Source organism: Pagrus pagrus (assembly GCF_965226575.1).
Source record: "Pagrus pagrus genome assembly, chromosome: 1".
Classification (NCBI taxonomy): domain Eukaryota; kingdom Metazoa; phylum Chordata; class Actinopteri; order Spariformes; family Sparidae; genus Pagrus; species Pagrus pagrus.
Genome location: NC_140185.1, coordinates 5,493,451 through 5,518,506, shown reverse-complemented (window position 1 = coordinate 5,518,506; position 25,056 = coordinate 5,493,451). Strand labels below are relative to the sequence as shown.

At 41.7% G+C, this 25,056-nt stretch overlaps 1 protein-coding gene across 1 annotated transcript in view; it reads right to left on the bottom strand.

Annotated features, from left to right (window-relative positions):
• Positions 1–1,977: 1,977 nt before the first annotated feature.
• chsy1 (chondroitin sulfate synthase 1) overlaps positions 1,978–25,056 on the bottom strand; it is a 74,207-nt gene continuing 51,128 nt past the window's right edge. Inside the window, exons 3-4 of the mRNA XM_084349280.1 lie at positions 3,592–5,180; positions 1,978–2,457 (exon numbers count right to left, since the gene is read on the bottom strand). Coding sequence (XP_084205406.1) covers positions 2,448–2,457; positions 3,592–5,180 — 1,599 coding nt within the window. The 3' untranslated portion in view covers positions 1,978–2,447. The remainder of the gene's footprint in view (positions 2,458–3,591; positions 5,181–25,056) is intronic.

Here is a 25,056-nt window from a genome sequence, read left to right as displayed (position 1 = left end):
CTGCTGACCTGCAGTAAACTGGACCCAGTACTGAAAGTTCCCTGCTGGTTTCACACACAGTCGAGTAGAGGAGGTGACATGCAACAGAGGCCCTGCTATCTCCATGTGCGTCTTAAAAAACTATGCCAAGGCATGTCCATAAAACATCCCTCTAGTGTGTGTGTGTGTGTGTGTGTGTGTGAGAGTGAGAAAGAGACACACATACACACTTCCAAAAGTAACAGTGTTTTCAGCAAAATGACAACACTGTTCCTGGGTGGCTGAATTTAAAATCACTTGCTGATTGGCTGTAACGCTCACTTTCAAGAATGACATTTGAAGCTCAATACATGAATGTGTTTTATGATTTTTAAATGAAATAATAGTTATTATCCTAGCTAGGATTTCCCTGCCGGGCACTTAAAATACACAGTGAGCAGAAAAATAGAAGCTGCTGGACATAATAACTGTATGTATTACAGCAGTCCTGTGAAAATTATTGCTTTTGTTAAACTTCATCATTACCAGACACTGAATCGGCTGGTAATGTTTTCACTTTGTGAGTCTGTGTGTATGTGGGCTCACTGCAAAATGTGGTCCTAGAGACACCTGCTGCAGTGGGAACTACCACAGAAGCCGTTTTGAATATATTTCAAGGTGTTTTTATTTCTGTCTGTCCGTGAACAGATTTTGTCAATGCAATAGCATCACAAATGTGCAAGATGCAGTCCCAAAACTTTATGAGTGCAGTTGAAATCAAAATGAAGGCTGAGTCGAAGATGGCTGGTGTCCAAATAATGGGACTGGGAAGTCTGTAATATGTGTTCAGCAAGCAGACATTTGCGATTCGTCATACGCTGCAAACAACTTCACTTATATGTGAACGCGCTCATTGAGAGATGTGGAAAACTTGGGTTGTCTTATCAAGCTGACAACCATCTTCATGTTACAGTTGTTACAGTTAATGAAGCCAGATAACAGAAACGTATCCTGAGTACGTTGCACTTGCTTCGTAGTACATACCTCTGGAGACAGAGCAGTGCTGAGTACTCTGCCAGGTGTTTATCTGTCCGTCTGTCTGCCTCTCTGTCTGTCTTGTCTGTCTGTGGATAGATTTTGTCAACATGATGACATCACAACAAAGCAAGTCACTGCACAACTGTGAGTGTTTAGCTGAGATCAAAATGAAGGCCAAGTTCCAAGTGCTATCTTACTATTGGAAGTCATTACAAAGCCTGTAATAATAAATGTCATCGCAGACTCTCCCAATTATTTGTAGAATTTTGCATCCACCCTATTTCCCCCAATTCAGAAAACGTAATGACACTAACAACTCAACTGAAATTACTTTTTGGAAGAAATGTAGCAAAGCTGGAATAATAAAGTCAAATGGAGGTTGTCCTCTCCTCATACACACTCACACATCACTTTTGAAGACTTTACACAGACTTACAGTCTTTCCCTAGCCTTTACGCTAACCTTAACCACTGACCCACAAACTGCTATCACTCAGTGGGGGGGGTTTTTGCCCCCAGCTGGGCAAGCTGTCCCCAATTAACTGGTCTGTAGTCTGAAATTTGTGTCCAAATGTAGATCACAGAACCACCATGAGATTCAACTCAGCTGCCTCACACTTTCTTTCTTTCTTTCAGTACTTGCAGCAACTGAGATTTATTGTTTTTAATGTGAGGTCGTTATTATTTTATTCAATTGCACAATCTCAATAGTGGGGAATCTTTACAGTAAGGCCTGTTGTGAAATGATGCTTTGAACTGGTTTTGAATTCCAGCACAGGAATGTTCCCCAAGGCTGGATTACTAACAAGGCAATGGCTCCAGGCACCGAAGACACCGTCACTTTCAAAGATGACATGAAGATTTGTTTGGCAGGATGTACTACTTAGACACAATTAAAACTGAGATGACTAAGAACCTACGGTAAGCTGTGACGGAAAATGTAACAGACTGAGAAAAATACAACAAAAGCAGCACATTTTGATACTTTAACCCCCATTTTATTTAGATTTAAATAGAAAACCTTGCCCAGTTGGACAGAGCTGAAAGAACAAAAATTACAAAAAAAGTCAAAGAAAACAAAAAAATGACTCATCCTGTTACATCAGTCTTAAATATCAGCCATTCATGTTGTAATGCTGGAACATTAACCCAATGGAGTGCTACAACGTACAGTACCTGCCTATTGGCAACACAGGCAGGAGCAGGACAGTATTTCAGGCTTCAAACCAGAAACACAGGACCAGACGACGTGGGTTTTCACACAGCTCAATGGAATCAGCACTCAAGCCACACCTTTGCTGACTGGGACCAGCCACAACACTTTTTATTTCAACATAAAAGAAAGTCATTTGTAAAAAGAGACAGTGATGTGTGACTCGAGCTGGCCGACCAGAGCGCTGCTCCCATGTCATACCACTGGAATAAAGGCCAGACTGGTTCCCACTTCACCCATCAGAAAGGCCTGGGATAGACAGAGCTTGTGTTTACTCTTCATTATACAGCCAGTTTCATATTTGTGCCTGCAAAACTCCACCCACCCACGCACGCACACGCACGCAAGCAAACACACACACACACACACACACACACACACACACACACACACACACACACACACACACACACATATACATAAACACACACACACACACACACACACACACACACACATATACATAAACACACACACACACACACACACACACACACACACACACACACACACACACACACACAGGCAATATGATATCTAAAGCAGACTGTGCAAAACTCTTTGGTGATAATGAGTTTGAGAAAAGGAACATAAAATAACACTATCCCACAAATGGCATGGTTATACAATCTTTCCAATATACATATTTCAACAGTCAGAAAGTCGAAAAAGGAGCCTGCAAACTCAATAAATTAGACAGCAAAGGATACATTGCAGATATAAAATCCAGCAGTTGAGTTCACAGAAATTAATAAAGAAAAATAAAAAGAAATCCTGGAGTAACCGTAACAGTGTTGTGTCATATTAACAAAACCATAAAAGCAAATGGAAAAGAAAATCAGAGAAAATCAAATGAAATGGCCAATAGTAATCATTGAGATATCTGTGATTTAAGTTCTCATTGATGAAATGTTGTTCAGAATCAGTCTTTTGTAAACATTCACAATCAAGAGTTGAATTATGTTTCGAGCACTGCTGGTCTGAGAGTACATGGACACCAGTCTGTTTTCTGCACACAAGACAAATGGAATATTTAAGGACCATGACGGTGTACTTCACTGAGGTACAACATTTATAACCCCTGCCTCCCCCTCTCCCACTGTCCTGATAGATAACAAGTAACAGGCCCCTGCTATTATCAGGCTCACATAAGAATATTGGTCAATATTCCTTCTATCATTAATCATGTACTTCCATTCTGGAGCCCAGACTGTGTCTATGAATTGTTCATCATGGCGTGTTTTTTTTTTTTTTTAAAAAAAGACATATTTTCAAAATATATCAATGCGAAGTCTTTCATTTCAGTAAAAAATAAATTAGGTAGTGAAACACCACTAAGAGGAGCTCAGACCATTCAGTTTATGACAGCCCGGCTTTACTCACACTGTCCTAACTGAGCCATTATTGGTGGCCAGTCTCCTGAAGCTCTGGTCGTTCTTCTCCAGCCAGAGCTCAGCCAGCTGCTGGGTGGAGCCGTGCGAGGAGGCTTTGGAACCCAGGCACATCTTATATTGCTTCGCCTCTAGGTTGGGGTCACATATGACAGGGTGGTGGACATGCACTATCCCTGTGTCTGTGCTCCTGAACAACTTAATCCCTGACTGGACAAATTTATTAAAGAGGTCCACATCCTCTAGCCCCCAACCCTGTATGGAGGTGTCAAAGCCTCCAGCTCGGACCAAGTCTCCCTTGTAGACACAGACGATCCCAAAGCCGTAGTTCCTCCACAAGCCTGTCTTGGAAGTGAAGACATAGTGGTTGTTGCTGGGGACCTTCCCAGCGTACACCACCTTGGGGTCATACTGACTGAAGATGATGGGGAAGTAGGACTGCTCCCCCAGGGCCGTATTGGTTCGACATCGCTTGAGGAAATCGCTGGTGAAGAGCAGATCCACATCACAGTAGAAGAGCAGTGAATCGTTAGAGAAGTGCAAGGAACCCACTTCCAAAGCCAGAGCCCTGGAGAAGGAGCCGGTGACAGGCTTTATCTCCATCTCGGCCCGGGGATACTTCATGTGATACTCTCTCATCAGCTCCACCTGTTTGACCCGCTCTGTGTTGTTGTCTGTGCTGAAGAGCAGGATCAGCAGCTTGACATTCTGGTTGGGGATCAGACAAACTCGTTCAAAGTTGGCCATGAATCGCACAAAGATGTCATAGCGTCCTGACAGAGGTACCAAGATGTTTACTTTCTTCTCTTTTGGTTCTCTCTGGTCCTGGCCAGAGGTTGCCAGCTTGAAGGGCACCAGCATCTTGAGGGAGTTGGACAGAAATGAGAGGGAATCTGACTCCTTGTTGATGTGGCTGGCCAGAGCTCTGGCATCCATCTCGTCCTCCTCTCTGAACTGGATCTGGCTGAAGGTCTGCTGCAGGTATGCATGCCTCCTCACAGGGACTGTCATAGTCTTTCCTTTGTGCTTCTTGTACAGCAGCAGCAGATCAAGCACATACTCTGCCCCATATAAGGGATTGACCCTCCGGTAGCCGTACTGGATTTCTTTGAAATCAATGACCCGCCCCCGTGTCTTAGCATTGGCATTGATCATCTCCATCACTTGCATGATGATGTCATCTAGGGCTTGCCTCTGGGAGGAATCCATCCCACGGCGGGGAGGCTGACCATCAGACGCTGAGAACAGGTACTTCCCTGTCAGAAACTCCCACTCCAGGACATCCTCCCTCTGCCGTGGGTGGAAGCGCATAAAAGATGGTGGCATGCCTAGCTGAAGGTCCTCTCTGCTGGGTTCAGCCGCTCCATAGCGCCCCATTTGGACGATCTCCCGGTGGAGCTGAATGGTTCGGTGGCGCAGGTCTGCAATCTTGCGGCTGAGCATATAGCTGTGTAGACGATACTGGTAGGGAGGGTTCTTGTTGGGGTGGAGGGTGATGGCTCGATGGATTTTGCTGTTGTGGAGATCACGTATGTAGCCCTTCTTATTTGGTTCATAGTTCTCATAGAAGAGCTGCTGCATCTGTGGAGAGAGGAGATGGATGTGTATTAGCGCCACTGAGGCCATGTATATTCACTGGATGTTCATTTTAACAAATGCAAATTCAAATGCAAAATTTCCGAGCACAAAGTTTACTGTGACACCGAGACCCATAATATTGCAAGAACATGATGAGCACCTCGCTGTAAATACCAGTCTACAGAGCTACAGGGCTTCCATTAACATTCCATAAAGTGTTTCTACCTTACCAAAAAATATTAAATGGACTCCCTAATTGGAATTTAGCTTGTAAATGTTAGGTTCTTTTGCAGTCACTGTTCATTCAAAGACTCAAAAATAGAGATGCAATGATATGGTGGCTGATATAAATAAGTAATAATAATCATTTTTTTAAAATCTGCATTGCTCCAAGAACAAAATTTCAGCCAACAAATCTGTCCAATAATGCAGATTCTTGACCGTAGACAAGAGATGCCACTGGAAACCTGGCTCTAAATAGGATTTTTACTTCTCTGCTCTTTGTGTCGCTGCCTGTTTACACACACACACACACACACACACACACGAAAGTTACTGTGGTGAATGTTCAATATATTGCAGGCCTATCCCGTAGGCCTTCTCCAAGTCCACAAAACAAATGAAGACTGGATCGAAAAATCCCGCAACACTGGTGTCTACAGTGGGTTCTTGGGTTGCCTCCACGACAGGCACCAATGACCACAGCTAAAAAAAATTAATTTATGAGAGGCAAAGATTTAACCAAAAAGTGCAACAAACTAATGAGACAGAGATCATAGGCCCTAGCTGAAAACTGCCGTTATAGTGTACAGAGACCATTTGGTAGCGAGCATGAGAGACACTATCCAGCTGCATCCAAGCTGTCAACATGGCAAGACGGCCAAGAAGTGATAAAAAGATAGCAAACAGACCTCAGAGGGGAAAGCAAAAAGGATATTGACGCTGTGACAATAAAGAACAATGCAAAAGCAAGCCACACATAACGCCCCACATCAATCAAAACACAAATCAACCAAGTCACAAGCACCTTCAGATTGCCAAGCATGCTACAGGTGTGGAAAATTCCCCAGCCACAGAAACCCAACGATCTAACTCAAAGGCCTTTGTCTTACTGGCTGCCGCCTTTGTTTAAAATTGCGACAAAAACACCAAAACTATTGTGCCTTCAGCAACTGCTTTGATGCACTAGGTTTCTTGCGTCGGGCTCCGAGGCCTGTGTCACAGAGTCTCATGCATGTATAAACATACCATATCTGTCAGGGGCACAGAGCTTTCAGTGTTGATTGGCTATTTCTTGTGTGACTTGTCACTAGGGTTGTCAAAAGTATCGAAATTCAAAAAAGTATCGATACTAAAATGTTGTATCCGGATACGATACTCATTTTCAAAAGTATCGAGTAACTTATTACTGATGTTATCGTGGCCGGTGGCCTGCATTGTTGTTGGCCGTGTTATTATTAGCCATTAGCCGCAGCTAGCGATTAAAGGCTGACGTCACTTTAATGATTATAAACAACGTAAAAAAAAAAAAATGAATCGGGCATGCCCATATTACGTTAATAGACACAGTGTCAGTATACTAAGTTTACATAAATGTTGATGACTGAAAAGTGTTATTTTCTCTGTTAAAGTCCCAGAATGAAGCAGAGAAAAGTCGACCTGCAACCAAACAGCAACACACACAGCCAACTCTACCTGTGTGTGACCTATCTGTGTTTGACCAACAACGAGTTGGTCAAACACAGAAAGTCCCAAGAATATTTAACGTGTGGTTCTGTTAATTGTTACATGTTGTAACAGAGGTTATTTTTGCATTTTTCTCGTTAATAAAAGTATTTCTTTTCAATTTTGGGGTCTTTTTTTTTTATCCTTGTGGTATCGAAAATGGTATCGAGTATCGAATATTTTCCTAAGTATCGGTATCGAGTTGAAAATTTTAGTATCGTGACAACCCTACTTGTCACCAATCAGATAGTGGTTTGGGTGGGACATTATTGAGACCACAGAGTGGTGAATGCATGAGGGGCATCTGTAGCAGAACCAAAGTAGTGCACTTTTTAATAGATAAATCTGATTGGCAATTAGGAAAATAAAACGTTGATACAGATAATCGTCAAAATGCCTGATATCGGAGCCGAGCGTTCGACCCATACTTGAAGGAACAGGGATTTGTATGTCACATGGAGGACATTGTTGTTTGGGGAAAAGACTAACACGAGCACCAGTCTCCACACTGTTCTGCACAATGTCCAGGAAGTGTGAGTTAAACAGACGATAAGTGAAGTTTCTTGGTCACATCCTGTCCGTAGACGGAGTGAAACCAGATCCAGATAAAACAAGAGCCATCAGGGAGATGAAACAGCCATCAAACATGGGAGAATTTTGCAGCTTCTTTGGAATGGTCAGTCAGCTTCGAAAATTCATCCCAGGACTGGCAGAGAAGGATAAGTCCCTCTTCTCAAAGAAAAATCATCCCAGAACTCTTCTACAGAGATAACGGACCACTGTTTACAAGTCAGACGTTTGTGGACGTTTGCAGCAGCTTACAGGTTAAACACAAACAGAAACACACACCAGTAGCCCCAGGTTTGTTCAAAGTAATGGAGAGGCAGATGTCCAGACAGTTAAACAACTGCTAAAGATAGCTCAAGATCCTAGCCTTGCTTTGCTAGCCTATAGAGATACTCCATTATCTTGCGGCTACAGTTCTGCTCAACTCCTTATGAGAGAGAAAGACTTTAGAAAGCTTTTCACCTGTCCTGACCAGGACTAGGTTTGGCAGAGTTGTATGTAAACCTAAAAGATTGGAATGTGATTGTCAGCTAAGTGATGAAAAAAAGTTACAGATTCAGTGTTCTATTTGAGTGTTAATTAGAAAAAGAAAAGCTAAAGAGAAAAGTACAGGAATGTGTAATGGTGACTTTAAGTGCTCTTATGAAGAAGAGTGAAATGTTCATACTGAGGACATGTTATCTTAAGACGGGATATGTGGTGGAGTTCAATATATTGCAGCATTCTCTTATGCTGAAAGGTCTGAGATAGGAAGTAGTTTGAGCTGAAGCTTTATTAGTTGAGTGATATGTGGCAGCTTGACAATTACAGCGTTAACAATGTGGTTCAGTAATAAAGCCAGCTCGAAGCGTCACATCTGTTGCAGTGAATCCTTAATGCAAAACACAACAGTTACAAAACAAGTTTACATCAATAAATGTATTCTTTATTAGATGGTGAAATTCAATATTGGGGCATCTCGGACCAAAACCTTTACACCATGCAGTGAGGACACACTTACTGAATGTAAACCTATGGAAAAATACTAAGTGAGTGAGTTAGTGTTTACAGCAGATCTTTTGGCGCTTAACAAACCTACTGTTCCTCAAATGGCAGGAGAACTAAGTGTAAACACTGTGACGGCTGTTCTGGAGCAGCTGGCAGGATCTCAACTGTGGTCAAGAAGGCAGGGTTTGTGTCATTGCCTCCCCAATGAAGGGAGCATCAGAAGGCTGCAATCCCAGAAAGTCTAATTTGAGAAGACAGCTCTGGAATGCAGCCACAAGCCTGATCCCCAGGGAAAGGCCATACAGGGAATAAGATAGGCAAGGCCCGAAAGCTATGGAAAGTGATACCTGAAGCTGACTACAATCACAGGAACTGACTGAGTAACTCTTTGCTTTGCCATGACTTTAGCCTGCATTCCTCTGCACTTCTCTGCACCTAATAGAGGTCTGGCTGCCAATCAAACCACACTGTAACCTTAATGAAAGAGAGTGAAGGGTCAGCCTTTACATGTTAAACCAGGCCACTGCATGTGCCACAAAAAACAGAAATCAATGTGTAAAATTCCTTAGTATGCTCAAGGTGATGCGACTACTGGGTTGAAAAAAAAATCACTGATCCAGCAGTAACAAATTAGTTATCTCTCCTCACTTTAAGTGTATAAAGCATTCGGGTAGCATTGAACAAAGTTGTGTAAAATTCTTGATTCTTAGATACACCGCAATGTGGACATAGAAGATTCTGCCTCTGACAATGACTGTAACATAATCCTTCCAGGCAACTTTGACTGTCAAAGTTATGTTCACTAAAAGTGCTTGTTTTGCCACTGACTGAGGTTGTTATTCTAAGTTGTTAAATAATAAGATATTTTTTGTAGGCAGGAACACAAGTCTCGTTCAAGGAGAAGTCTCGCTCTGAAATCTTGCCCTCAGCTGAGGCGATCTACTGGACCAAAGTTTTGTTCCACTTCTTTGTCACAAAAAACATTCATGAAGTTTGGTTCAAATATGAATTGAATATAGGCCTTCAGAAAATGTGACCAAATCTGATGGGTCAGAAATATACATACAGCAACTTGAATGAATTTAGATCATTATAGAAAGCTGTGTGAATCAAATGTGCTTAATAGGGTGGCATCCCAGCCTGATTGATAATGGCTGATGACTTTTCTGGGCCCATTTTAACAGGGTTTGTTTTATACACACATGGAGAAAAAAAAACCTTCTGGATGAAAACTCTGTGGTCAGATAAAGAAAAATTAGGTTGTTTGGCTACAATGAGCAGCAAAATGTTTGGAGGAGAGAAGGTGAGGCCTTGAAGCCCAAGAACACCATACCTACTAGCCCTTTTCACACAGAGATGCTGCATTATGGCCGCAGTGGAGGTTCGCCAATTCACCACCGTTTGTTCACACAGAACCAAGCAGCTCTGCGTAAAGACGCACCAGTGTGTAATTCACACAGAAAGCCAGCACTGCAGATCCAAAAGAGGCGTGACGGTACACGTCATGATGATGAAGTCTGTGTGTTTTGTTCAACGTGTTTCCCCCGGTGTCCCCCTGTTAATCTAAACACGTACCCACTGACTGTTAATAATCATATGGATGCTGTTATAATGTGTTGTGATTGAGATCCTGACCAACCAAACATCCTGGAAAGTGATATAGTTACGTTTTTCACTCTAAATTATATAATTACATAATCGCCATCAGTAAACAGGACACTGTCTGACTGGCACTCGTGGGGAGGGAGGCTGTTTTCTGGGGGAAAGTCCACTGAATTTTCAGTCGGGAGGGCTGACTGTCACCGTGAGACAGTAACTACAACAACACAATAGTGAAGGAGAAAACACGTGGTGAGTTAAAGTTTTTTTTGACGGGGACAGACGCAGTTTTTCGGGCAGAAGTGTGACGAAGAGTCGGTAGGACAGACAGGATGACAGACAGGAAGACAGACAGGAGGACAGACACTTCTCCACTATAACTGCAGTATTTTTTCCCCCCATATAAGTTGCCAAAGACACTACCAGTTACTACGTTATTGTTGTTTGGTCCTGTAATGTTGCTTTGTGGGACATTTGTCTTTATTTTGTGGAGTGAAGGATCTGTTTAGTTATCAGACTGTGAACACCATCAGATCGACACAACCCTGCTCTGCGCCGCCGGCTTATCCATTAACACAGACACCGGTTCGCCAATGCTGCACCTCTGATACTACCTCCAGAGGCGGGTCAGAGCCGCAGTGAAATCTCACACAGAAGAGGATGCAGAGAATTGGCGCAGTATCCCTGCACAAGAAGGGCAGTGTGAATGGGGCTACTGTCAAGCATGGTGGTGGTAGTATTATGCTGTGGGGCTGTTTTGCAGCCAGCCAATCTTGCCCTCTAAACAAAGTAAATGGAATAATGAAGAAGGAGGATTATCTCCAAATTCTTCAGGAAAAACCTATAATCATCAGCCAGAAGATTGGGCCTTGGCTTTAGTTGGGTGTTCCAACAGAACAATGATCCCAAAAACACATCAGAAGTGGTAAAGGAATGGCCTTCCCAAAGTCCTGACTTGAACCCCATCGAGAATATGTGGACTGTGCTGAAGAAACAAGTCTGTGGCAACATGCTTACAAATTTAGTTGAACTTCACCGATTCTGTCAAGACAACTGGAGTGGTCAAAAATTCAGCCAGAGGACGACCAGAAGATTGACGATGGCACCTAATCAAAGTGAAAATGGCCAAGGGACAACTGAATATTAGAATTACTATATGTATACTTTAGACCCAGCAGAGTTGGTCACATTTTCAGAAGGCCTATAATAAACTCATTGTTGAACTAAACTTGATTGTTTTTTTTGTGACATAGTAGTATTCCACTCACAGAAAAAGGAGAGTTGTAAGAATCATTGGAACTGAAGACTGCCATGATATACAGTAAATGTTCTTTATAAGTGTATGCTACACAACTGTACATACAGGGCCATCAGATAACATAATGAGGTTCAGGTGTAAGGTTCATTCTTACATTTCTGGTAAAAAGGAGGCCTCCAGTTACTGCCATACACCTTTGTATTTGTTTGATTCGTGGGACAAAGGTTGAAGTTTTGCAGTTGAGTAGTTCCACTTCCTTCACCAAAGTATTTTTCCAGGCTAGTTCAGTTGATAGTGATGCTGGAGGAGAGCTGTGCGCCAGCACAGACTGTATCCAGCAGGGTAACACCAGTGGTTATCCGCGGACAGCCCATTGGTCAGGATGTTTATGTCTCTCTCCTGTGGCTTCATCATTATTAGCACTCTTCCTAATTACATGACCTCCAGTTTCGTGGTCACTGTTGCAACTTATGACTCATTAGTACAATTTCTTCACAGTCATTAACCTCACAGCATCCCTGCCCCAAGCTAGAAAGGTTCTCTAACAAAGGCAAGAGAAAGGTAAGTCACAAGTTGCTGTGAGCTGAAGCCTTCTGGGTTTCTTTTCAAACACAGTTGTCAGAATATCTTTGGGTGCTGATGATAAGCAGAACAGCTGCACTTAGATCTCAAACAAAGTACTGAACTTTTTAAAGGTAACTTAACCAGTTTTACACATTACTGTGTGTTTATGGGTCATGCATACTATTTACTTACACTCTACTGCATATGTGAGAAAAGTAGTACAAAGCCTTTTATGGCTCTAGAGGAAGCTGCATGTAAATGTATGTAGTATAGCAAAATGCTACGGAAACAAAACTTAGAAGGCTGACTGACGTGATGGGCATTGATACTGGAAATATGAGTCATGATATATCATTTTAAAAGTGAATGATTTAACTGGTTAGAACTAAAGGTTTTTTTTATTATTACAGAGAGAGTCAAGTACACAAAAAAGGTACCACTGAGTACCGGTATCAAATTCCAGGTACCAGTATTGGTACAAATGTGAACGGTTCTCGGTGGTTAAGTTGCATTGTGGACAATGTAAGTTTTTAAAAGCAGTCCATTGTCCTATCATTGCACTCCTATGACACTGATGGACTTATTATGGACAATTTAAAAACAAATGATCAAAGTCGAAAGCCTACATTACCCACAATGCCACTGAGTGACATTACTGGAGGCAATTTATCAAATTACATGCAGCTTCCTCTGGTGCCACAAAAGGCTTTTACATATACAGTAGTACTCCCTAAGACCTGTGAACACACTTTATTGTGTAAAATTAGCCGAGTCACTTTTCATTTAAAATTCGAACATTTGTTATAAAGTGGAAATGGTTTTTTTTTTTACTTACTGTAATGAACTGTTCAAAATGTATGCTCGATAAGTCAATGGTCCACGTAGTTTGCCTTCTGGACTAGCAGAGTGTGTTCTTCTCACCATCAACTTGACCTATTGCATGCACTACTGACCTATCATTGAACTAATACATTCAAATGGAGGAAGACACTATATGGGTTTCGTTACTTTTTGAGAAGGGACAGCCCCTATTAGACACGGCAGACCTATGTGTTTTGTCAGTTTGCTAACATAAATAAAGTCAAAGTGAAGCAAGAGAAACAGTACTATCAAACCAACAACACAGTCATTGACATAGGACAAAGTTATCTGAAGTGAATGGACATGCCAAACCAATGTGTCCATGAGAAGGGTCTAGGCTGTAATTACATTAGAGAAATGATACCATTATCTTGCAGGGATGACGACCTCAAATAAACATACTGCTATCTCTCTCTACACTGGCAACCCTCAAACCTGCTGGGGGAACCCTCAAAAAGTCTGAATCAGCTCAGTTTGCTGTTTACAACACACAGGAAAAAATGTTCTTGTGACTAGTATTGGTTCTCTAATGCTTTGATTGCACCAGGCAGGTCTCTGTGACCTGGTGATTCTGACGCCTTTTTGTTCTGTCCTCCACATGGCTTCACATCCCACCGGGAGCATTTCAGAGGCATAGCATCATGCCTGTCTGACTTTGCTGACTTGATCAATTATCATTTATTTCCTAATTTTTCCTAGATTTTTCGTGCTTTTAACAGGGACAAATAGGCTACTTAGTCAAATGGTTTCTCTGTTTGTCTGTTTTATGTGTGTTTATTGTTAATATTTCAGACTTTGTTGTGCTGCAGATCCCAAGTTTGTTTTATTTTGAAAATTGACTGGATGCTCAGTGCTGTTCCCGTGCCTGACTTCCTGTCTGCCTCGATCTGCTCTGTGCAGCTTGACATTACTTCTGTCAGCTTCCATTAAACATTTTTAACCATATTACAGGTATAATGATTTCATGTTTTTTCCCATCAGTTTGGTATGGCAGATGGCTCTAAATACTATGATACCATAGGGCTCAGCTACCGTTACTATGGAGAATAAATCAGAGCTATAGAAAATTCATAGTGTGAAGAATTGATGCAGTTGGGAATAAAACACATTGCCAAAGTTACTGAATCTTATACTATTGAATGTTTTAATGCTAGACAATTTGGCTGCACTTGAAGTGTCAGACACAGAAGAAGCTGCTGATCTGTGTAGCTAATTGTTAATGTTATTGTAAAGTGCATCATCATCAATTTTTTTGTTATTATTATTATTGTTATTATTAGTATACTTTTTTTTTACCATTAATAATATTCATATTTCAATTAGTAAAGCTGTTATCACTGCTGTATTCCCCCTCCTCCCGTCTCTCCCACAGTTTCTCACCCCCCCCTCCTTCTCTCTCCCTCCCTCTCCCTCTCCTTCAGCCAAGTGCTTGCTCATGGGGGAAATGTTTGGTTTCTGTAAATAAATTAATCAAGGAGTATGGTTTAGATCTGCTCAATCTGGAAAGTGTCATGAGATGACTTTTGTTGTGAATTGGCGCTATACAAATAAAGATTGATTGATTGCAATGTTGGGGAAAAATAAAAGTGGCTCACCCTGATTAGTTGACACACATCAACCCATGATGACAATAGGAAAACGTTGGGTGTGAGTGTTGTGCTTGCACCGGAATGTGTTGCTGCCTCAGGTTTCAACAAAGTGAGCTTGCTGTGAGGGGCTTCCGGCATGGCGACTGACGACTAGGGCGGACGTGTGGAGAGTGGCTCTGAGTATATAGTATGTAGTCCAATATTTGTCCAAATTATACCACCAATTGTAAAAATTTGCAGCCACAGTGAAGTGAATTAACATTAGGGCAGTTATAGTCTCAGCTATGTCGGGAAAAAACAGAACTACCTCTCAAAAAGGTAAAACCACGACTGGAGCTAACATGCTAGCTAACAGCGTGGATGAACCTGCTGCGGAGACAGAGGTCTTGTCTATTTCTGCACTTCAGTCCGAGTTGGAGAAGGTCTGTGCAGCCATTTCCTCCGAATGCACCCATAAACCCATTCCTGGATGCACCCCACAAAAAACTTGACGACTATGAACCCCACTTTACTGAGATGGAGGAGGTGCTCACGGACCGCGGTGTTAGACTGACAAGCTTGGAGAAATGGGGGGAAAAACTACAGCAAGAGAAAAAGGAGCTGACTGAAAAGACTGATGAACTCGAAAATTGCTCCCGCCACAATAATCTGCATGTAATTGGGCTTCCAGAGGGCTGCAAAGGTGGAGCGGCCTCTGCGTTTATGTCAGTTTCTAGTCGACCTGCTGCAGGACAACTCTTTCGGGATGCTGCCTTTCCTGATCTGAGTAATGCTCTTGCTTAAAAGAGGGCCTTGTTCAATCCAGTCAAGTCAAGGCTCTACCAGAGGGGCATGAAGTTTTCTACAGTGCCCCTCGAGTCACTGCTTCTGCTAATCTTGTTAATTTAGGTGGTTCATGATGACGATAGGTAGCCCTCTTTGCAAAAGGCTGGGATGGGTGAGTTCATTAGTTGTGTTCCTCTGGAAGTTGAAGTGGATAATGTTACTTGCAGTCTGCCATGTTTGGAGCGGACATTGGGTGGGTGGGGGCTGTGCTGGCTGTCGCTCGTTTGTTTGCTTTTTTTTTACTTGTTTTTTGTTTATCTTTTGTTTTTCTTTGCCGTTATTACTGTCGCTTACGGTCACCCTTGTCACCCGATGCGGACGAAACAGAGCAGTACCACTTAAAAGTGTTGGAGTTATTGTAGCAAATAGTTCAAGCGAGACGTCTTAAGAGAGAGCAAAGACGTCTGAACAATGGTGGACATTCGAAAAATGCTGGAGATGACCTCCATTGTCAATTTCTCTCATTTAAAATGTGGAAATAATTCTCTGTCTATGTTGCAATGTATTTAACTGTCTCACAGACCACGCCATCAACAACACAACCTCCGTTTCTTTCTGAGTGGCCCTGTCATGGAAGTATTGCATCCATGCCAACGTCATGGACACAAAGAAATATGTGGGCAGTTTCAGTTATATCCTTTGAGATCAATGTATCTATTCAAACATGTGATAATGTCTTGTTGTTCCCGAAGATGTCATAGTGACGTCATTATGATTATCTCAGTTTTGGTTTGGAAACAACAAATACAAAACAGAGCTTGCGTTATCTGGATTGCGAAAGATGTGGCCATTTACCAGGCAGAGAGGGGCTAGGAGAGTCAGGATATCTCACCCTTTGACCATTCTTTTTTCTAATCCGTCTCCTGTAAACCCAGCAGAGTGAATGTATACCAGCAGTCACCCACCAGTCCAACAGTCTGTGTGTATGTTTGGATGTAGAGATGCAGGCTTGTGTGGGTGATGCTGGAAGGCTTGGTGCAGCAAGGGAAGTATGTGCAGGCAGTGGAAGTAAGCCTAAGGCTCAGTCAGAGCAGCATGACTCCCTCACTGGCTGGCTTTAATCTGCAGGACAATGGGCAGTTCCTGCCTCTGAGTGGGCCATGCAAATCTAATTGGAGACACCACTGTGCTGCTGTAATTGGCTCTTTTGTAAATGGGGGTAGTCTGTCCAAACTAATTTTTCTACCCAGGGAAAATCTTCTCACACCTAAGCCAGCTCCACAATAGGTCTGGTATTGATGTGTGTGATGGGAGGTTGCTGTACCATCAACAGCATTCTGCCACAAGATGACTTGATCAATCTTAGCCACAGGTAATGTGGACAGCTGTTGACTGAGACTGCACAGTCCATCTACCACGTTGTATTCAAAACTGCCCCCTAAAAGCCTACAGATTCTTAGTGGTACTTTCACAGACTGATCTTGGAAAAACTACTTTGGCTCCTTTTCATACATGCAGACTAAAAGGTTGGTCCACTCATCAGAGATTGAATCCTGAAACACATCCTGGTGCCACACTTTGACTAAAACTAAGACTGAAAAGGCACCTGGTGGCATGATGTGCAGAAGATAAGAAAGGTTCAGCTTTATGCACATGTCCCTGGCAAACTCCAGAACTACACACAAAACAGAGTTAAAGATGAACAGTATTGACATTTTCAAGAAGTGTAAAATGTTCCTGCTTTTTTCTCTGCAAAGCCTCATCTAAAAACGGTCTGTCTAGAACTGTGTGGCTCTAGCACAAACCAATTACAGACTTTATTTACTCCATAACTTTTCCAGTTGTTATTCCATGTCTGTGTTTCAGCTATAAAATGTATTTATATTTCTGAAACGTTTCCAGTAACATTCTGTGATGATGACAATAGACACTGTGGGTCAAATGGAATTCTGTAGAAATGCAAAATTTAAGTGACATGAGAGCCATTCCAGTTCAAATCATACACAAACGGGAAGGCTCCGATTACTTTCAACAACAGTGAAAAATGTAATGCCCATTAAAACATAATACGCCTCTGGCAAGAGGAGCTATTCAGTAGAAATGATTGATTCTGAGTCAGCAGAGAAACTCAGAAGAAGAAATTCAGTTTGTGGCCTGAATTAATTTGATGAAGCACCAAACAGAGGCAAGGTGCAGGTTGAACAGGGACAGGTCAGGATATTAGACAGACAGCAGGCAGGATATGAGAAAAGAACAACAGACTCAGTGCTGCCAAACTGGGCTCATATTTATCAAACACTTCAACCACTGATTCTGTTTCTTTGTTCATGTCAGAACCAGCTCACATATCATTGCTCCAAACATAGATATTGATAGTGTGTTGTTTAAATTGTCCTCATCTATCATTTGCATTCATTTAGCACATGAATACAAAGCACACTAGTTGAAAAGTGTTATCTTTTCCTTTCTTGCATACTTGAAACAACATCAACAGAGTTTCTAGGCCACAAACTGCTAAAACAGAGACTTTCCAGGTCCAACATTATTCTCCTGTTCTCTCGGTTGGAAATTGACCAAGTAAAAAAACAAAGATGCTGACAGATGTTTATCTTTTCCTAACTACTTTTCCAGAACATAGCTGCAGTGTGAGTAAGCATGCTGTGTTGTTTTTATGGAGAAATGCCCAGAGGGACACAATGCAAGCGCTGACATGTTCCTGTCAGTTCACTGCAGCACAATCATGTTAGTTCATCACAACCACTTCATCCGACATATCCTATCCTATTGTACATGCACATATACAGTATACTGTAGGCTTGGGCAGTATCAGGATATTACGGTATACCAGGGTATTTGGAAATCTCAATGGTATGATTTTCAATACCGTCAAAAATACAGAAGCTCCTCTTTCTATGAAACTGATTTGGAGACACTGTATTGAGGTGATGTTCTGTAGTGCACAGCAGAAGACAGGGACGATAGTAAATATGTCTGGGAATAATAGAATTCTTCCCCAGGACACCTAAGGGAAAACAGTTTTTTTTGTACATTTGAGTATGTATAACTATTCACTTAGTAAATGACAAACTAACCCCAGCACTGACTACAACAGAGCGGCGTGTCTTCACCCGTTACAATTCCTCACTCGCTGGCTCCTCAGTGTGAGACCAATGGAAAATATGACTATATCAACTATATTATTAAATCTAAAAGGATGCAGTTAACTCACTATTGAAAGGGGGAGCACCGCATTTTTTTGCTTGATAATGCTTCATTGTGAACAACAAATCCATATTTGTATTCTGCAGGGTGACAGCTGGTTAGGGGTGAGCTGTTAGCAGCCGGTGAGTCCTGCCATTAGAGCGAACAGCTGAAGGAGCTAACAGCGTACAGCTAAAAAAGCCCTGCTCGATGATAGGTGAGCCAGCCAACACTGACGACGTTTATTAACCATGTGATTTTATTCACCAGCCTGTCTGCCGCCAGCACCTGCACACCATCTCTATTCACCTCACTGATGTGTCAGTGTCCAATGGGCAGCAAGTCCTGCAGCAAGACCCTACAGATAAAGGGTGATTATGTCTTGTCTATTCATTATTCTATGGGCCATATGTATTTAAACCCAGCAAGCCTATAGATCCAAGAAGCCATATTGCATATGAGACCACAAATGTATTATGCACTTAGATGCATTTTCCCCATAGATCACCATTATAATAGTGACATATGTAAAACTGTTGACAGGACATCTTTTATCAAATCTCGATCCATGGATGTTTTCCATTTGTAAAACTTTCCTTGAGGCCAAACAGTCAATTTAAAAAACTGTGATGTCATCACAATGTGAAGTGTACAGGCTGAGCAGGAACTTACAGACGGGGGCCAGTAGGAGAAACTCTACAGTGTATATTAAGAGAGTCGTGTAACCAATAAATAAACCTGGAAGTTAGATAACTTTTTGGGCCTTGACACGAAGCGAGCAAATGGACTTGCCTTTGATATGTAGTTCTTCTAAATCTGTGTCTTAGACACACTGCATTGTAGGCTAGACAATGTCACACATTTCTTTTTTTCTTACCATCATATACTGTATTCCCCAGTGAAATGTCAGGAAGATATTAGGTAAGAAAATATAGATACTGCCCATGCCTACTACACTGTCTGAAGGGCATCCATCCACTCATCCATTCTGCTGCTGCTGATTATGATAACTGCCACACTGTAAGGCCAGCAGCCTAATAAAGTAACGGTGTAAAAATCATAGTGTAAAGTAACACAAGTTCAGAAAGGATAACGTTTATCATTTGATGTCAGTATATAAAATCTGGCAGTTGAATTTACTATTGATTTCTTTGACTGCACAGTTATGTTCCAGTGAGGTCATTGCTAGTCTTGCTGATTCAACACATTGGCAGAGACTCTCAGTTCACAGACAGGTTGGAGAAATACAGACAAGGAAACTGACCGAGTAACATCATCCTCTCCCTCCAGCTACTACACTCCCCTGTTTCTATGACTCCAAACCTCTAAACCTGTATTTATCAAACTGCTAGAGGTAAAATTTGGAGCTTTAAGTATTACTACTTTTACTTTAAACTCTCCAGCATTCACACAGTTTTTAAAATTTGGTAATGCAATTTTATTCAAATTTTCTATAATTACTCGTCCTATAAATGTATTACACTACAGCATAAGACACAGGTTTAAACTCTTTTGTAAATCATATGCAGTACATTAAGACATTTAGACTATAACATTGTCTCTGCTCTATCAGTTAATGTGACTGCACTGAGTTCAGATGTATATGAGCCATGTATGAGACTTAGGCTTCAGAAAAGATACCAGATGCTCAAAATGTGGTACAAAACTGTTGATATCCATTCATTGGCAAAACATCCCATATCCAGACCCAAACTAACAAGGAATGTGTCTACTAGGTACTGTGAGTGTATCAAAGTCTCATACATCTTATTTCTCTGTTCCACAGAGCTCTGTTGTTGTCCAAAGACACATCAGTAAGCCACACTGTTGCACTGGACAACATGTTTCCCTCATTACACCAACAAATGCAGTATTTCCTCTAGTTTAAGTACAAAGCATTTTTAACAATGAAAGTATATTTGAGAGGCATTGTAATAGATTTTTACCTGTGAACCAATCCTGCTTTGTGTGCCACAGACAGAGTGAGGAAGTCGGACAGTACTGAAAGATGGACTAACACATGGTTGGTTTCGGTCTTTTCATGAGATTTGTGTGTGCATGTGTGAAAGAGTTTATCGTACTATTGTCTGTGATATTAAATCAGTCTCAATCATAAAGCAGAGTGTAATGAATCTTCACATCAGTTACACATCATAATAAGATGATGATCATCTTGATAAGTTCCAGTATCACTTGATGCCACCACTGGATATGAGCTCTTTTTACACTAGCATGCTGAAAGCACTAATAAAGGAGGAATGTTAACAGGCCTTTGGCTTGGGTGTCCACTGAGGATTGGACAGGGCTGTGTGACAGGGAGCAGAAAAGGCCATTTGTTCCCTCCAACAAGTCCCTCTATCCAAATGTCTTCTTTCTTCTTTAGCTCAGGCTCCCAGGGAGAGATAGGAGATATGCATGGTTACGACTAAATTATAGAAGTGCGTCAGGGCCAAGTGAAAACAATTAAGTTTTCTCAGATTCCTCACAGCTCTTAGAAAAAACAACAACTAGAAAGGTGACAAGGTCTGACCTCTGAAAGTATTAATACAATTGAGATGAAGTCTTGAGACATTTAGGCTGGATTCAGACCAAATCAGGTGGTAACCAACAGCACACTGTGTCACAATGTCACATTGCGGTGGCCAGTCACATAAGTTGGCAATCAGACTAGCAGCATGAATGACTGAAACCAAAGTGGATTGCACCCTAAAGTCATGTGTAAACTCTTTTGTGTATTTCAGTTAGGCACTGGCACCAGTTTAAAACATTTTTTTTTTAATCTGTGGATGCCGATGATCACTGTAGAAATTGCATGCTTAACATACTCTGGCAGAGTCATGAATGCAGATCATAAGCAGAGCAGAATGGGTCAGTAGCTGGGCATGTTATTTAGCACGGCTAAATGCCACAGAGGTGTAGCACAATCTTTCACTTGCGATGATTGGTTTGGTCTTGTGCCGCCACATATCGAAATTTTTATTTAAAAATAAGGTGCTTTACACAGATTTCCCAGCGTGGCTATTTCATGGCCCCTCACAGTGGCGCTTATCACATGAATGAGGAAAACCTGAACGGAAGTTAATTGGCCGAAGAAGAAGAAGTTTACAGAGAGATAATGGTGGACATCAATATGAAGACAGTTACGTTAAGAGGCGCCCCAGCCACGTTTAATAGGACAAACAAAATCAATAAAGACTACGTGATATGCAAGAACTGTCTGATAAAAGTAAAGTACACGGGCAACACCACAAATATGCAAAGCCACTTGCAACGCCACCACCCTGATCTCCTTGTTGAGAAAGCGGCTAATGCTAACATTGTAAGTCAACCTGCAGCAGTGAATGCAGTGTTTAAAGCAAAGCTTTCTTTCTTGTCCCTGAGGGCTGCCAGTATTACAAAGTCCATCGCTGGGTTTATATGCAAGGACCTCTGCCTATACAGCATGGGCAAAAATAAAGGTTTTTGCCAAACACTACAACCACCGGAACCAAGGTATGAAATACCGAGCAGAAAATATTTCACTGAAAAAGCTGTTCCAGCTCTTCATGATAAGACGAGAGGAAAGGTGGAGGATGCACTTCAGTCTGCCCTCCAGAGAACTGTGCTCACCTGTGATGGATGGACTTCACGGGCCACGGAGTTCAACGTGACAATCACTGCCTGTTTTATTGATAACGAATGGGAAACACACTCCTACATGCTACAAACAAGAGGGATGCACGAGACCCATACCGGTGCTAATCACGGTTTAGACATGTGCATCCACCTCTGAGCATGCTGATCAGTGGCTGTTCCTGAAGAAGAACATGCATATTTGAGGATGAATTGAGCTGTGCTCAGGTTTAAATAATACAAGTTACTTCAAGGCACTGAAATGTTCTCAGGTTTATGTAAAGCAAGCTGCTAAACTCCTAAATGTTCCAGATATACACAAAACAAGTATGTCATGCTTTAGAAAGTTACGTAAGGTTTGTGTTAAGGTTTACTTAGGTACAAGTTTGTTAAGCTTCTAAAATGTGTACAGGTTAAGACAAACAAATTGGTTATGCTTGCAAAGCACTAAAAGTTGTATTTTTGTATACGTGTGTCTTTTGTGAGGAAATGTGTATTTTGTTTTATACTAATTTGTTTTCATAGTTACTGCTACTGTAAATTTAATTTACAGACTGAAAAACTGTTTTCTAACAGTTTGGACTTTTACCAGTTTATGTGATGGCAATTGTGGACAATGACTAGTTATTTTCTCAGTTTGTGAAACCAGGCCTTTAATCTGATTGTTTTGAATTCGTAATGAGCCAAAAGTCACAAATTACAAGTGCTTTAATCGCTGTTTTAACAGCTGCAGCACACCGATCAATTCTAAAATAACACATAAATATTCATCCTGACCCTTGAGTTTTACATCCCGTCTTGATCCTCATGACCGGTGCAGCCCAAACATCCCTCCGACCTTGGGGGCTTAAGGGACCATCAGATCCCTGATCATATATCAGCCTCTGCTGGACATGGCCTCAGCCTGAAGTCCTTATCTCACAGTTATTACCACAGCAGCCTCTCTGTGCCAAAATGGGACTCCGTGGGAGGACAGAAAGGATATCAGTGGAGGCATGAGGGACAGCTGATATTATATCCAAACACACTGAGTGGTTCAAATCAGCATTTTAGAAAATGCCTATTGAAAGCATTTCTCTTACTGATGTCCCAGTTAATGATAGAGCAACAGAATCTTTATATTGAGGATCATCATCTGTGTAAGTATAGAAAACCATATATATGTTTTCGTGTGCTTTGTCCCAATGTCATTACTACAGCATCTCACTTTTTAATAACTTAAAGCCTGATCTCAAAAGTGAGCTGTTGACAAAAAAGTCCTTTAAAAGCCCAGCATTTAATTTTTACCTTTTACAAAAAGAATGAATGACAAAAAAGCATTAATGAAAAGCTCACATGAACTGTAACTTATTGCATAAATCAGACTAAAGACTAATGACTATACTTCTGCAGAAGTATTTTTCAGTTGGTCGAATAACTTGGATCCCATTTCTCCCCACAACTTTCGAAGTTGGGCTGTATCTGAAACAGACAATCCCACATTCACACCCACTTAAACCCCTGATACGTCAGTTGTGCAGAGGTGAGAAAGACTCCAGGGTCTGAAGTTATCTCTTGCTCTCTTTTTTCACTTTTCACACAACAAATGCTGCTCTACAACCCAACAACCCAAAAGCCTGAGCTGTCATCTTACTGGTTAAAATCTCTCTTAAAACTAAAATGTTCCATTCTGCAAAGTAAGGACACACTGAGTTTTTTTCTATAGTATGAAAGCTTGCTCGTAGTCAACTGCACTCACAGCACAGAGTGATGCTGAGTATGCACATCATAGGACATAGTGGGAGATGTCATTCTGTACAGAAAAAACGAGAGGGGACGACACAACCACAATGACTTTACACACGGAAAAAGCAGAACAAGACACTTGCTTCACTTCCTTCTCAATAAGGTTGCAGCTATTACTCCGGATACTGTTATTGCACTACTAACTACTGCTACCAGGGGCACAGCTGCTTATAATTTGCACATGCTCTTTGGGGCCTTTTTCCTCTCGCTCCCACCTCACCTTTAACCCCAAGAACACCATGCCTACTGTCAAGCATGGTGGTGGTAGTATTATGCTGTGGGGCTGTTTTGCAGCTAGCTGATCTTGCCCTCTTAACAAAGCAAATGGAATAATGAAGGAGGATTATCTCTAAATTCTTCAGGAAAACCTAAAATCATCAGCCAGAAGATTGGGCCTTGGCTGTAGTTGGGTGTTCCAACAGAACAATAATCCCAAACACACATCAGAAGTGGTAAAGGAATGGTTAGATCAAGCAAGAATTGAGGTTTTGGAATAGTCTTCCCATAGTCCTGACTTGAACCCCATCGAGAACATGTGGACTGTGCTGAACAAACAAGTCTGTGGCAGCAAGCTGACAAATTAGTTGAACTTCACCAATTTTGAGTGAGTGGTTAAAAATTCCGACAGAGGACTAACAGAAGCTTGTGATGGCTTTCAAAAGCACCTAGTTTAGGGTGAAAATGGCCAAGAGACATTTAATCAAATATTAGAATTACTGTATGTATATTTTTGACCCAGCAGATTTGGTCACATTTTCAGAAGACCTTATAATGGATTTATTATTTAACAAAACTTCATGACTGTTTTTGTGACAAAGTAGTATGTGTTCAACTAATTCCAACATAAATGAGAGTTGTAGAAATCATTTGAACTTAAGACTGCCATGATATAAATGTTCTTTACAAGTAGATGTAAACTTTTGAACACGACTGTACACCGATCAGCCACAACATTAAAACCACTGACGGGTGATGTGAATAACATTGATGATATCATTACAATGTATTGTTCTGCTGGGAAACCATGGGTCCTTTGGACCACGCCACCCATGCAAGCAAGGTTTTGGACCAAATACACCCCCCTCATGGCATAGACACTTCCTGATGGCAGTGGCCCCCCCAGCAGGACAATGTGCCCTGACACACCACAAAAACTGCTCAGGAACGGCTTAAGGAACACAACAAAGAGCCCAAGGCGTTGACCTGGCCTCCAAATTCCCCAGATCCCAGTCTGATCAAGCATCTTTGGGACGTGCTGGAACAAGTCCGATTCTTTGAGGGCCTACCCCCCAACATACAGGACCCAAAGGATTCACTACAAATGTCCCAGTGCCAGACACCACAGGACACTCCCAGAGGTCTTATG